The sequence below is a fragment of the Heterodontus francisci genome, chromosome 1, assembly GCF_036365525.1.
Source record: "Heterodontus francisci isolate sHetFra1 chromosome 1, sHetFra1.hap1, whole genome shotgun sequence".
Taxonomy (NCBI): Eukaryota; Metazoa; Chordata; class Chondrichthyes; order Heterodontiformes; family Heterodontidae; genus Heterodontus; species Heterodontus francisci.
This window is the reverse complement of record NC_090371.1, coordinates 65,985,695-65,998,552: the sequence shown is the minus strand read 5'-3', so window position 1 is coordinate 65,998,552 and position 12,858 is coordinate 65,985,695. Positions and strand designations below refer to the sequence as shown.

The 12,858-nt window shown below is 42.1% G+C and overlaps 1 protein-coding gene across 4 annotated transcripts in view; it reads right to left on the bottom strand.

Annotated features, from left to right (window-relative positions):
• Positions 1-707: 707 nt before the first annotated feature.
• Positions 708-12,858, bottom strand: part of LOC137369825 (AT-rich interactive domain-containing protein 3A-like) — a 529,509-nt gene continuing 517,358 nt past the window's right edge. For all 4 annotated transcript variants that reach the window (XM_068031397.1, XM_068031405.1, XM_068031414.1 and 1 more), the window contains exon 8: positions 708-3,394. In XM_068031397.1, coding sequence (XP_067887498.1) covers positions 3,237-3,394 — 158 coding nt within the window. In that variant the 3' untranslated portion in view covers positions 708-3,236. The remainder of the gene's footprint in view (positions 3,395-12,858) is intronic.

The following is a 12,858-nucleotide window of genomic DNA, read 5'->3' as shown; positions in this document are numbered from 1 at the left end:
TTTTTAAGTTGAAATGTTGGTATGTTCTTTGAACACTCACAGTTAGAACAGTAACAGTAAATCTGTTAACCAAAATGAACAATTGCTTTGAGACTGGGTTGAATAATAGTTACATAAAAATACCTTTGCAAAGTTTCCTCAATTGTTCAGTTAGTAACTGTACTTTCAGTGAGAAATGAGCCATTTAAGCTAGGAAGATACTAGATTTAATCCTTAGCCTGTTGCAATTTAGTTTAAATCAGCTGATAGAGTGCTGTAATGGGCCATGATGCCTTAGCTCATGAAAAAGGAAACCAGTCAGGATGCTCCCTCTTGACCACTATTCAGTGACCCGCTTCTGGAAAGTGCATCTTTTTGGAAGTCAGCTAATGACAAAATGGGAAACAACTGTAATGCTCCATAGTTTACCACCTCATGACATTTATTGCCCAGACACAGACATGAAGCACGTACAGTAGGGCAAGAAAACAGAGACTGTTCACCACCCTTAGAACTGTACCCCAACAAGAAAGAAAAAATCTCTTTGGAACGAAACCAAGTGGGCAAAAATGGTTTAAGAAATTATTTCCAGTTATAAGGACAGATATCCCTTCAAATCTGTTGAGAAACTGGTTTTCACCAACCACAGGAAATCCATTAGTATGTAAAATGATGATTGCTTGCAGAAATTCACACATTGGAAAAAGCTCTTTCAATTTACAGTTTAATTTCTGACTGGTTTACAAAGAATAACTCCAATGCCAAAGCAAAACACCATTTTAACACAAACATACTCTCGACAATGTATTTGTTTTTATAGCATCTCTTTCCTTTCTAAAATTCTAATCCTGATGATGGTTCAGGATTTATTGAAAACAGTTTTATTACTGAATAAGAATATTACAGACGCATACGTAAATTCATTCAGAAACCTGGGAGCGGAGGTGGGAAGAGTAAGGAAACATAGGTAATTCAGTAGACTTGACCAATTGTTATTTATTTCCCTAATGGTAAAACAATCCTAATAATAATTGACTAATAATATTATTCCTATGAGTGTATAGAAAAAATCTCAGTTGGTAGGAAAAGTTGTGCTGCTGTTGATGATAAATGATTAGTAATCACATACTTTAACTGGTGGAAAACCTAAGCGAGTGGAACACTTTAAGAATCTGTTTGATTGACTGTTTAGTAGTATACTTTCCAATTGTGCATATTCCACAGACATCAAATCGGAGAGAGAAATCACCTATTCTCTGAGTAAGCAGCATTTTCTAAATTTACTAGAAGTCAAATGGCAAAAAAATCACCTTTTCTTTTTTTTTTCGTTTGATACCCCTGAGCACCACAATCCAGCTTTCACTTAATGCACTGGATTAGTCAAGAAGAAGAAAAAAATAAAGTTTCATACACAGCTAGTAAGCCATTTTAGAATCTAAGGTCCTACTGCATTGCAAAAAAGCCTAAACAAAGTGAACAACACATAATGGACATAAGTAATATTTACCAGCAATGTGCTACTGTTCAACAAAGTGTGGGAAATGTGTTGTTTGATCTTTGGTACACAGCAACAAAAAAGAAGCCACCATTAAACCTGGTTCACAGTCAGCTAGAATTCCAGCTAATGGCAACTTGTTCCCTTCCTAACACCCTACAAAGATCCTAATGATGCGACTGGGAGTTGACAATCTGCTATTCAGAATAATGAGGTAGGTGTACAATAGAATATTCCCTTCTTTGGTACAATACAAAATTTAAAAAAAAACAGTGATTGGTGAAAATAAATGCTTCACAAGTGGCTTTACAATAAAAATACAAATTAAATAAAATGACTTCTATGAGGTATATTATGAGCATCTCTCTTTTTCTTTCTCATTAAATGTTAATTAGAAGATTCACGAGGTATTCGGCTGCATCTGTGAATAGCAAATGGACAGGGGTAGAGGCAGAGGTTGCCATTTCAGTATATCAGAAGTCAAGAAAAAAAAATCAATATAACAGCAAGATACTTCTTTCAGACTAAATTCTATAGACTTGACAAGCCTTTGCAATGAGCTGTTGGATTCTGACAGCATTTATTTGAACAGACACACCTCCACCTCCCCCTTGACTCCATTCAACAGCCTGGGTCAGTGCATCACTGTCAAAATGATCATCTGGCCCTATTCAATAAAGCCACTTAATTGATAAAACTGCCCCACTGCTTTTTTTCTTTCCCTTTGTGCACTTAGTCATAAATCTCCATATTATTGCTGCACAGGGACAGACATGCAGCCATCATTGTGAACAACAGGACATGGATGATAAGACAGAATTGATCCCTGTAACACAGTTGTAGCTTTGTAAAAGGTCAGGCCCCAGATGTATTCCCAAGATTCTTGCCTGATATGGCAATTTCCTTTCCAGATCCAGTACTATATGAACAATCCCTAAGCTGTTTTCTCTTTCTGTGGCCTTACGAAGAATCAACTTCCTCGAATAATTCTATGTCATTCACTCAAAACACTAAAAATATACAGTGTTAAGTCAGCCATTTCAAAGCTGTTCCCTTTCTTCAATATTGTAATATGTTCATTCCTTCTTTTATATTTATTTTTATATTTATTTCATAATTGAATTCAGCCCTGTGATATGATGCCATATATCCTGATAAATTAGTCCTCTCTTTGGTAAAAGCTGAGTTACAGTATATGTTTTTTTCCTGAAAACAATTGATTGGTGAAACAAAGTAATCAATTCCCCTCAATCATGAAACATTATTAAGATGTAAATATGATCAATCCATTATCTTTTTTTTTCTTTTTTCCCTTCTTTTTGGCCACACCTAATAAATCTTCCAAAAATCGAACCCTTCTGCAGAACACAACAAAACCAGTTATACACAGACAAGTGCATCCAACCAAAATGGTCATCCTGAATCTCATCACCATCTTCATTGAAGAGTCTATGGTCATGTGGATGTCCATCTAAAAATATAAGTGTCAACCCACTTACAGAAAGCAACAGATTTACGCAAAGTTAAAATCACTGATTTTGGTTTTTTTTCACAAAATTGAGTGGAGTCCAGTCCAACAGTGATTAACTGTACAATATAACAAATGTGACCCTCATGCATGATTGAGTTTGTTTCCACCACTTCACCTGCAAAGTTATCAATATTCTCATTGCAAACTTTCCTTGCAAAAAAAAACACTCTCAAAAAAACACCAGAGTCTTCAGGGACTGTCTCGTGTGGTCTCCTGTGTATCATCGAGGCTTCAAGGTGCAGAACTGGTTGGAGTGTGAATATGAGATGAAGAAGAGGAAGGCTGGGCTTGTGCTGCTAATGCCGGACTAGGCATGCCCTGAGAGCTGCTGCTGTTCCCGTTGCTGCCAGACGTCACAGGAATGACTGGCCTTCGTGCGAAGAGAACCCCTGCAGGTAAAGTAAAAGGTAGTAATGCAAAGAAATTGCTATTTAATATGAACACAAACACACACACACACATACATAAACATGCCAAGAGATAGGTAGCCCCATTCTATTTTCTAATCTAACACAAGTTGTGGGTGGGGGGCTCGAATGGTCCAATTGCAGGCAGAGTTTTATTGTGGGTGCCACTTAGTGCTAAAATGTAATAATTCCTAAGCTGCTTATTGAGTATCCTCCAACGGCCCATTTAAAGTCACCTGGTACAAATGGACAGAGTGTGTATGACATTTTCACCACCCATTTAGAGTCATAGAGTTATACAGCACAGAGGCCCTTCAGCCCACTGTGTCCACGCTAACCATCAAGCCTATCTATTCTAATCCCATTTTCCAGCACTTGACATGTAGCCTTATATGCTATGGTCTTTCAAGTGCTCATCTAAATACTTCTTAAATGTTGTGAGGTTTCCTGCCTCTACCACCCCTTCAGGCAGTGTGTTCCAGATTCCAACCACCCTCTGGGTGAAATTTTTTTTCCCTAAATCCCCTCTAAACCTCCTGCGCCATACCTTAAATCTATGCCTCCTGGTTATTAACCCCTCTGCTAAGAGAAAAAGTTTCCTCCTATCTATGCCCCTCATAATTTTGTATACCTCAATCAGGTCCCCCCTCAGCCTTCTCTGCTCTAAGGAAAACAACCCTAGTCGATTCAGTTTCTCTTCATGGCTGAAATGCTCCAGCCCAGGCAACATCCTAGTGAATCTCCTCCTCTCCAGTGCAATCACATCCTTCCTATAGTGTGGCGACCAGAACTGTACACAGTACTCCAGATGTGGCCTAACTAGCTTTTTATACAGATCCATCATATTGTACCTGACAATTCCAATTGAATGGTGTATACACTTCAGCAGGCTCTGGCCTGTTTCAGCCAGTTGGACTTCTTGCCTATTTACAGAAAGCCTTCAAAATTGCATCAGGGGGGCCTTGGTTCTCAATAGGGTGGATAAGGTCTAATAGAGGCTTACATACGTACATATGAATTTGGAGCAGCAGTAGGCCACTCGACCCATCGAGTCTGCTCCGCCATTCAATAAGTTCATGGCTGAACTGATTACTCCACATTTCCACCTAACCCCGATAATCTTCCACCCCTTGCTTATCAAGAATCTATCTACCTCTGCCTTAAAAATATTCAAAGACTGCTTCCACCGCCTTTTGAGGAAGAGAATTCAAAAGACTCATGACCTTCTGAGAGAAAAGATTTCTCCTCATCTCTGTCTTAAATGGACGTCCCCTTATTTTTAAACAGTGACCCCTAGTTCGAAATTCTTCCACAAGGGGAAACATCCTTACCACATCCACGCCGTCAAGACCCCTCAGGATCTTATATGTTTCAATCAAGTACCCTCTTACTCTTCTAAATTCCAGCGGATATATGCCTAGCCTGTCCAATCTTTCCTCAGAAGACAACCCACCCAATCCAGGTATTAGTCTAGTAAACTTTCTCTGTACTGCCTCCAATGCATTTACATCCTTCTTTAAATAAGGAGACCAGTACTGTACACAGTGCTCCAGATGTGGTCTCACCAATGCCCTGTACAGCTGAAGCATATTCTCCCTATTTTTGTATTTAATTCCCCTCGCGATAAACAATAACATTCTATTAGCTTTCCTAATTACGTGCTGTACCTGCATGCTAACCTTTTGCAATTCCTGCACTAGGACACGCAGATCCCTCTGCACCTCAGAGCTCTGCAATCGCTCACCATTTAGATAATATGCTTCTTTTTTATTCTTCCTGCCAAAGTGGACAATTTCACACATTCCCACATAATACTCCATTTGCCAGGTTTTTGCCCACTCACTTAACCTATCTATATCCCCTTGTGTCCTCTTCACAAGTTACTTTCTTAACTATCTTTGTGTCATCAGCAAATTTAGCAGCCATACCATCGGTCCCTTCTTCTAAGTCATTTATATAAATTGTAAAACGTTGAGGGACCAGCACAGATCCCTGTGGCACACCACTTGTTATATCTTGCCAACCAGAAAATGACCCATTTATGCCTGCTCTCTGTTTCCTGTTAGCTAGCCAATCTTCTATCCCTACACCCTGAGCTTTTATTTTCCGCAATAACCTTTGAAGTGGCACCTTAACAAATGCCTTCTGGAAATCTAAGTACAATATATCCACCAGTTCCCCTTTATCCACAGCACATGTAACTCCCTCAAAGAACTCCAATAAATTGGTTAAACATGATTTCCCTTTCACAAAACCATGTTGACTCTGCCTGATTATCTTCAATTTTTCTAAATGCCCTGCTATAACATCTTTAATAATAGCTTCTAACATTTTCCCTAAGAAGATGTTAAGCTAACTGGCCTGTAGTTTCCTGCTTTCTGTCTCCCTCCCTTTTTGAATAAAGGAGTTACATTCGCTATGTAAAATGACAAAACTAATTGGTAAGTATAGATACACTATTTTCTACGGTAGCAGGGAAATCCAGAAAAAGAGGGCTCAATCTTTAACATTAGAGCTAGGCCATTTATGAGTGAAATTAGGAAGCAATTTTCACACATGGGCTTGTGAAAATCTGGAATTTTATTCCCCAAAAAGCTGTGGATGCTGGATCAATTGCAATTACCAAGACTGAGATTGATTTTTTTTGTTAAATAAGGGCATCAACGTATCTGGATCAAAGGCAGGTAAATGTAGTTGAGGTACAGATCAACCATGATATAATAGAATGGCAGAATAGGTTTGGGGGGGAGTTGATTGGTCAATTCCTGTTCCTATTTCAGGCTATGTAACTTTATACTGCATGAAATCGGAAAATGTGCTAAAAACCAGTGTGATGCACTCCTGTATAATTGGCTTGTTACTGTGGACAATAAACAGCAATATCATTTTCACTGTATATCACAGTTTATTACCATTGGGGCTTATAATGCTGCACAATAAATCTGATTTCTTAGGGTAAACAATTGTCTTTTGACCAGGATGTAACTGCAGTAAATTTAAATTCATGGTTATCTGGTCTTGTGTGAATACTGCCAAATGCATTTATCTTTCCGAAATTGCTTCACCGGCACTCTATGTAAGAGAAAAATTGTAATGCACCCACCCCCCACCCCCCCCCTCACCATGTGAAAAGATTGGACAACCCTGTTTTAACGACTTTAAAGGGACAGGGAATGCCGCCTCCTGAAACTGTGATTTAAAATGACCGGCAGATCGCTCAGGGGGCACAAAAAGGCAGATGCGGGGTTCCCCCCGCCTTTTCGGCCCGGCGCTGGGAGCCCTGCCTCCAGCAGAAAAACTAACCCATCCACTCAAATGCAAACACAGCATGAGTGTATTTCCAAGCTTATTGACCTGAAACATTAACTCTGTTTCTCTCTCCACAGATGCTGCCTGACATGCTGAATATTTCCAGCATTTTCAGTTTTTATTTCAGATTTCCAGCATCTGCAATATTTTGCTTCTGTATGAATGTATTTCCATTAAGTTCTGAACAGTGAAATCAGTGCAGAATTAATTTCAATTTTAAATCTCTTTTTGCCTTGCCTTCGTCTCACCTGGCTTCTACCTTATCACGGATCTTTCTTTTTGTTCTTTCCCACGTCCCTTTTATCCTTGCCTCTGTACTTGCTTGAAATCTGTTATATCTCTAACCTTTATCAGATCTGATGTAAGGTCAACAATCTGAAACACTAACTTTGTTTCTCTCTCCACAGATGCTGCCTGACCTGTTCATTATTTCCAGCCTTTTCTGTTTTTATTTCAATGTTATTTCTGGATTCTGGATTTTAATTTGAATGCTCAACATCAGAATGTGAAAAAATTATGCCAGCAAACATATTGGGGACAGCCTATTTAGTACACTGCAAAATACAGATGCAGCCACTTTCAATGAGTTGGCCACCTTTACAAAAGATCATCTGATTGACATGGTCTGATTAGACAGAGCCAGCATGTATTCAGAAAGGATGGGCAAATTTGTTTCTGAAGGTGGTGGATCAGGGTCAACAGTGGATGTCATCTATCTAGATTTTGGGAATGCATTTGACACTGTACCACATAATAAATTTCATTTAGTGTAGTTTACAATGTAAGTATGCATCAAATAGTTTTAGGATGAAAAATGTAAACTTGCGTTTATATAGTGGCTTTCATGACCTCAGGACATCCCAAAGCGTTTTACAACCAATGAAGTACTTTTGCACTGTATTCACTGTTGTAATGTAAGAAATGTAGCTGCCAATTTGTGCACAGCAAAGTGCCACACAGCAAGAAGATAATGACCTGTTGGTTGAAGGATAAATATTGGCCAGAGCACTGGGGAGAACTGCCCTGCTCTTCTTCGAATAGTGTCATGGGACCCTTTATGCCCACCTGCAAGGGCAGACAAGTCTTCAGTTTAATGTCTCATCTAAAAGACAGCTCCTCCGACAATGTAGAATTCCCTCATTATGGCACAGAAGTTCCAGCCTAGATTAGTCTCTGAAGCTGCACATGAGCACACAACCTTCTCACACAGATGCAATACTAAACCAAGGCTAGCAGCTTAGACAGACTGATGCATGGCTGAAAGATAGACAACAAAAAGTGATGATGCAATGGGAAGGTATCAGAGTGGAAACCAATTGCCATTGCAGACCCACAGGAGTCGGGGTTCTGGTCATAATATTGTCCGAAGCATCTCAATTTGTGAATGACAACATATTGGGTGCAGTGGAGAACAAGAATCAATATACAATATTTCAAATGGGTCAAGACAAGATAGATCAGATGAAGTTTAACACAGGGAAGTACAGAGTTATGAAATTAAGTAGAAGAAACAATAATGTGGATTATATATTAAATGGCTACATGCTAGATAAAAAAGAGCAAGAAACAAATCTGATGGTTTTACTGCTTACATTTTGAAAATTGTTGGTTTAATGTTCACAGATAATTAAGAAGCAAATAAAACATTAGAATGTTTAGCTAGAGGTGTAATTTAACAATCTGAAGAAATGATTCTTCAGTGAGGCTTTAGTGAGGTGCATCTGGAGTATTGTGTTCAGTGTGGTGTTAGTATTATGAAGCTGGTTCCTGAACTTAAAACAGTTGTGTTAGAAGAAATGATTGTCTATGTTGTGACTTTAATCTCTGGAAAAAGGAAGGGCAGAGGATTTTGATAAAGGTCATTAAAGTATGGAGAAATTGAGGGATCCAGCAACTGAGAACTATGGAACACGTGGAAAAAATTGGTTTCCTCCCATTTTCAGGCGCGTGGATCGCAATCTGTCCTCACCTGGTCCCCTGGAGGCAAGCAGCAGGCAAACTTCATGCTGCCTCCTCATTTCCATGATTGTAGTATTCAGCCAAGCATGACATGTGCTGCTGCTGGCTGGCTGAATACTCAACAGGGAGCCCAGCAATGTGCAGCTAGCCTGCACCTCTTAAAGGCAGCCTGTCCCTCTTAAAGAAGACCAGCACTCATTAGAAGGAAGAAGCTGCTGCTGTCTCTGCAGGAATTGGGTGGAAGGAAAAACATCCCAAAAGGAGCAACAGTGAAGAGAAAGGGCTCCCAGGTTCTTGGATACAGCATTGGAGGTGTTAGTCCAGGAGGCTGACGGGAGGAGAAGCCCATGTTTCCACTGAGGAGTTGGAAGCCCTCAACGAACATCCTCAGAAGGAAATGGGAGCCGTTGGCCAGGGAAGTCAATTCACAGATTCTGGCCCCAAGGACCTGGCAGCAGTGCCGCAAGAATATCAATGACCTCACAAGGTCAATGAATGCATCTCAACACAACATCTCCTACCCACTCCACCACCAACATGTCACACTGCTCAATATATTACAGCCCCATCACTCACCCATCAGCAGTCCCTGACAGTCAGGGCACAGCAACAACAACAGATTGTATTTATATAGCGCCTTTAACCTAATAAAACCTCCCAAGGAACTTCATAGGAAGATTATAAAACAAATAAATTACAAGAGATATAAGGTAAGATGACCAAAAGCTTGGTCAAAGCAGTAGATTTGAAAGAGAATCTTAAAGAAGGAAAGCGAGGTGGAGAAGCGAAGAGATGTAGGGAGGGAATTCCAGAGCTTAGGATCTAAGCAACTGAAGGAGTAGTCACCAATTGTGGAGTGATGAAAATTGGGGATGCTCAAGAAGCCAGAATTAGATGAGCGCAGATATCTTGAAGGGATGTGGGATTGGAGGAGATTACAAAGAAAGGGAGGGGCGATACCATCGAGGGATTTAAACAAAAAAGGACGGCAATTTTAAAATTAAGACGTTGCTTGATCTGGAGTCAATGTAGGTCAGTGAGCACGGGGTGATAAATGAACAGGATTTGGTGCAAGTTAAGACATGGGCAACCAGACTGGGAGACAGGAGAGTTTGTTTACCAGGCTCCCCAGAGGGTGGAGCTTCAGACAAGGTCTGCTTCAGAGGACTCAAAGGAGGACATCAATGGGGTAAACGCTGATGGTTATGCACACTGGATGCAGTAGCAGGCCTGTTAGACAGCCTCTTGTCACTGTCAAGGAGGAGTCCATCTCCAATGTGGCACAGGGCTATCGTGCAGAGCCTGGAGCCCATCTTTTCCACCATGGAAGTGGTGGGCAAGTCCATGACCACACTTGTGGACCCAGCCGCAATGCAGCATCTGGAGACCACTATCTCAGCTTCCATTGCAGTGTAGGTGAAAGCCATCCAATGTCTCAATGCTGCAGTGAAAGCTCAGACTAAGGTCATGAGATCCATGCTTGCTACCATGTAGGCTCAAACTGCTGCTATCATGGCTGCGTATCTTAGTGCTCCAGGAGGTTTCCAGCCTCTCTTGGAAGTCCAGCATATTGTCTTCCAACAGATTACTAGGATTGCTCAGGTGCTGATCTGGGGGAGTGGCAGTGCTTCCGTGATGCTCAAACCTGGTAGCTTCTCTCAGAATACGGGGTAGGTAGAAATGTGGAGTAATCAGTTCAGCCATGAACTTATTGAATGGTGGAGCAGGTTCGAAGGGCTGAGTAGCCTACTCCTGCTCCTAATTCGTATGTTCGTATTCGTGCTTCCTCCACTGTCACTCTGCCAGTACCCCTGCTGTTGCCTCTCAGCCAGCCAGCAAAGACTGTTGCCGCCCATGCCAAGGTGGTAAAGCCCAAAGATGGGCCTTCTAGGCCTAGAGCTACTCAAGGGCATACTGCATGGCCATCTCCAGTCTCCGCCAGTGAAGGTCAGCAGCATTCCACCAGCCATGCTGCAGCCACTGGGGTAGCACTGTGCTAGAGCACTAGGACAGGCAAAGGCACCCACAAGACAGGCACTAAGGGAATGCACAAGGGTGAATGGTTCAGTTTTTTTTGTATTATCGCAAGTGTTGTTGGGTAATGATAAAGGTTTTGTTGTGAATATTATTGCAGGATTTTGGCCAAGAGGATGTTGTGATGGAATGTCACACATGAATGGGAAGGTGGGGGACAGTGGAGCTATGATGTTGAAAGGACGACATCCTAAGGGAAACAGAGTCTCAGTAGGCACTCAAGTACAGCCTGCCTCCCTGCCTCCTCCCCCTCCTCCTATGTCTGGCAGAAATGACTTCACCCTCATAATAGTGAAGTGGTGGAGGATGCAGCAGACCACCAAGAACTAGGGAGACATGCTCTGGTAACTATTGAAGGTCACCCCCAAGCATTCCCAGAAGCAGAACTGTTGGTTGAGAATGCTGATGGTCCGCTCAATGATGATTCTGGTGACAGCATGGTTCTCATTGTACGTCTGTTATCCTCATGTCGTCAGGTAGCAGAGGGGGGTCATCAGCCATATACAGGAGGTATTCCTTGTCTCCAAACAGCCAGCCTCTGAATCTCTGCAGTAGCCCAATGACAACCGGAACAGCAGACTGCCTCAGATGAAGGCGTCATGGCTGCTGACAGGATAGCAGGTATTCTCTGACATGATGGTCTGTGCTTGGTCGCACACTAAGTGCACATTAAAGGAGTGGAACCCTGTGTGGTTGTGGTACATTTCCCATTGGTATGTGGGGTCCGCACAGCCACGTGCATGCACTCCTTGCACTTTTGGGAATCCTACTACCCTGGCAAAGTCACATGCCCGCTCACCTTGCTTCTCTCTGATTACAGAAAAACAATGATCTCGCCTCTCTTGGTATACAGGGCCTCTGTCACCTCTCTGCTACAGCAATGGATGACGACCTGGGATATCATTGCAATGTCGCTTGCTCCTGCCTTAAAGGATCCGGTCGTGTAGATGTTATGGGTGACAGCTGTGAGGCTGCAGATCCTATTGACGGAGGTGGCACAGTTCTGTTACCCCCTTCTTGGTGAATCTCAGGCACTTCAGGCATTGATCCTGGTTGAGGAGATAGCAGAAGAAGTGCTCCATGAAAGCCCTTGGCGGTTAGGACCTTTGGTGGACAGCCCTCCTCCTCCTCCCTCTGCACAGAGCTTTACTACTCTGCACCCTCTACTCCATTTCCTTGTTTTGATACAGACCCAGAGGCACTATACCCCATAACTGTTGCAGCCTTTGTACAGACAGGTCAAAAAACTCCTCTGACCTCTCTGTCAGGATGCAGCAACAGTCCCTTCCAAATCCAGCAACTTACCACAACACCTCCAAAAAGTCACCACAGTACTTCCACAAACTTTGTAACGGTAGAAGTATATCAAAAGTTCCTCACCTACAAGCTAGATAGCTGGCCCTTTAAATAGCAACATTGTTGGGGGGTGGGGGGTGGTGGGGGGGGGGTTCTCCCTCGTGTACCTAAACACTTAGTCATCTGTGAGTGGTTAGCACAAGTGTTCACTGGACCTGTGTTTTCAGAACGTGTTACAAATCAGCCGCAAGGCTGTTTGGTGTCACTCTCTGCCATTGTGAAAGTTTCTAGCAGATGCATAGTATGCCCGCGCTAGCACCCTTCCCAGTGTGCAACTGGCCGGAAGCGCTGCACGCACACCATTTTTTCCAGTTCAGGGCTTCTATAGCACTGGCACCAGTGATGCTACGGAGCCCAATTTCGTGGCAACTAAATTTAAAGTTACAGGTGTTGAAGGAAATTGGGGCTTTGAAATTCATGGGGCTTCTCCCAATTTTCTGCCAAAACTTAGGCAGGAGATTGGCCAAGCATTGAAGCGTTAACAACCAAAAATGATAATATACATCATTTTCTGGGAGTTCTGACATTGGGAGAACCCTGTGGAATTTCCAGGCTGGTAAGTTTAGGTAGTAGTTAATACGCAAATGATAAAATTCAGAAACAGATTAACAGTCAGGGTGCTGGAACAGAAAGCCATAGTAAAGTTTAAAAATGTCCATATGGGAAAGAGGATACAAGGCTGTTAATTCCCGAAGTCATGATAACAGAGCTAAGCAATCCCACAACCAACAGGTCAGATCAAAGCGCTGCAGTCCTGCCACATCCAGCCCTGAATGGTTCGGGACAAT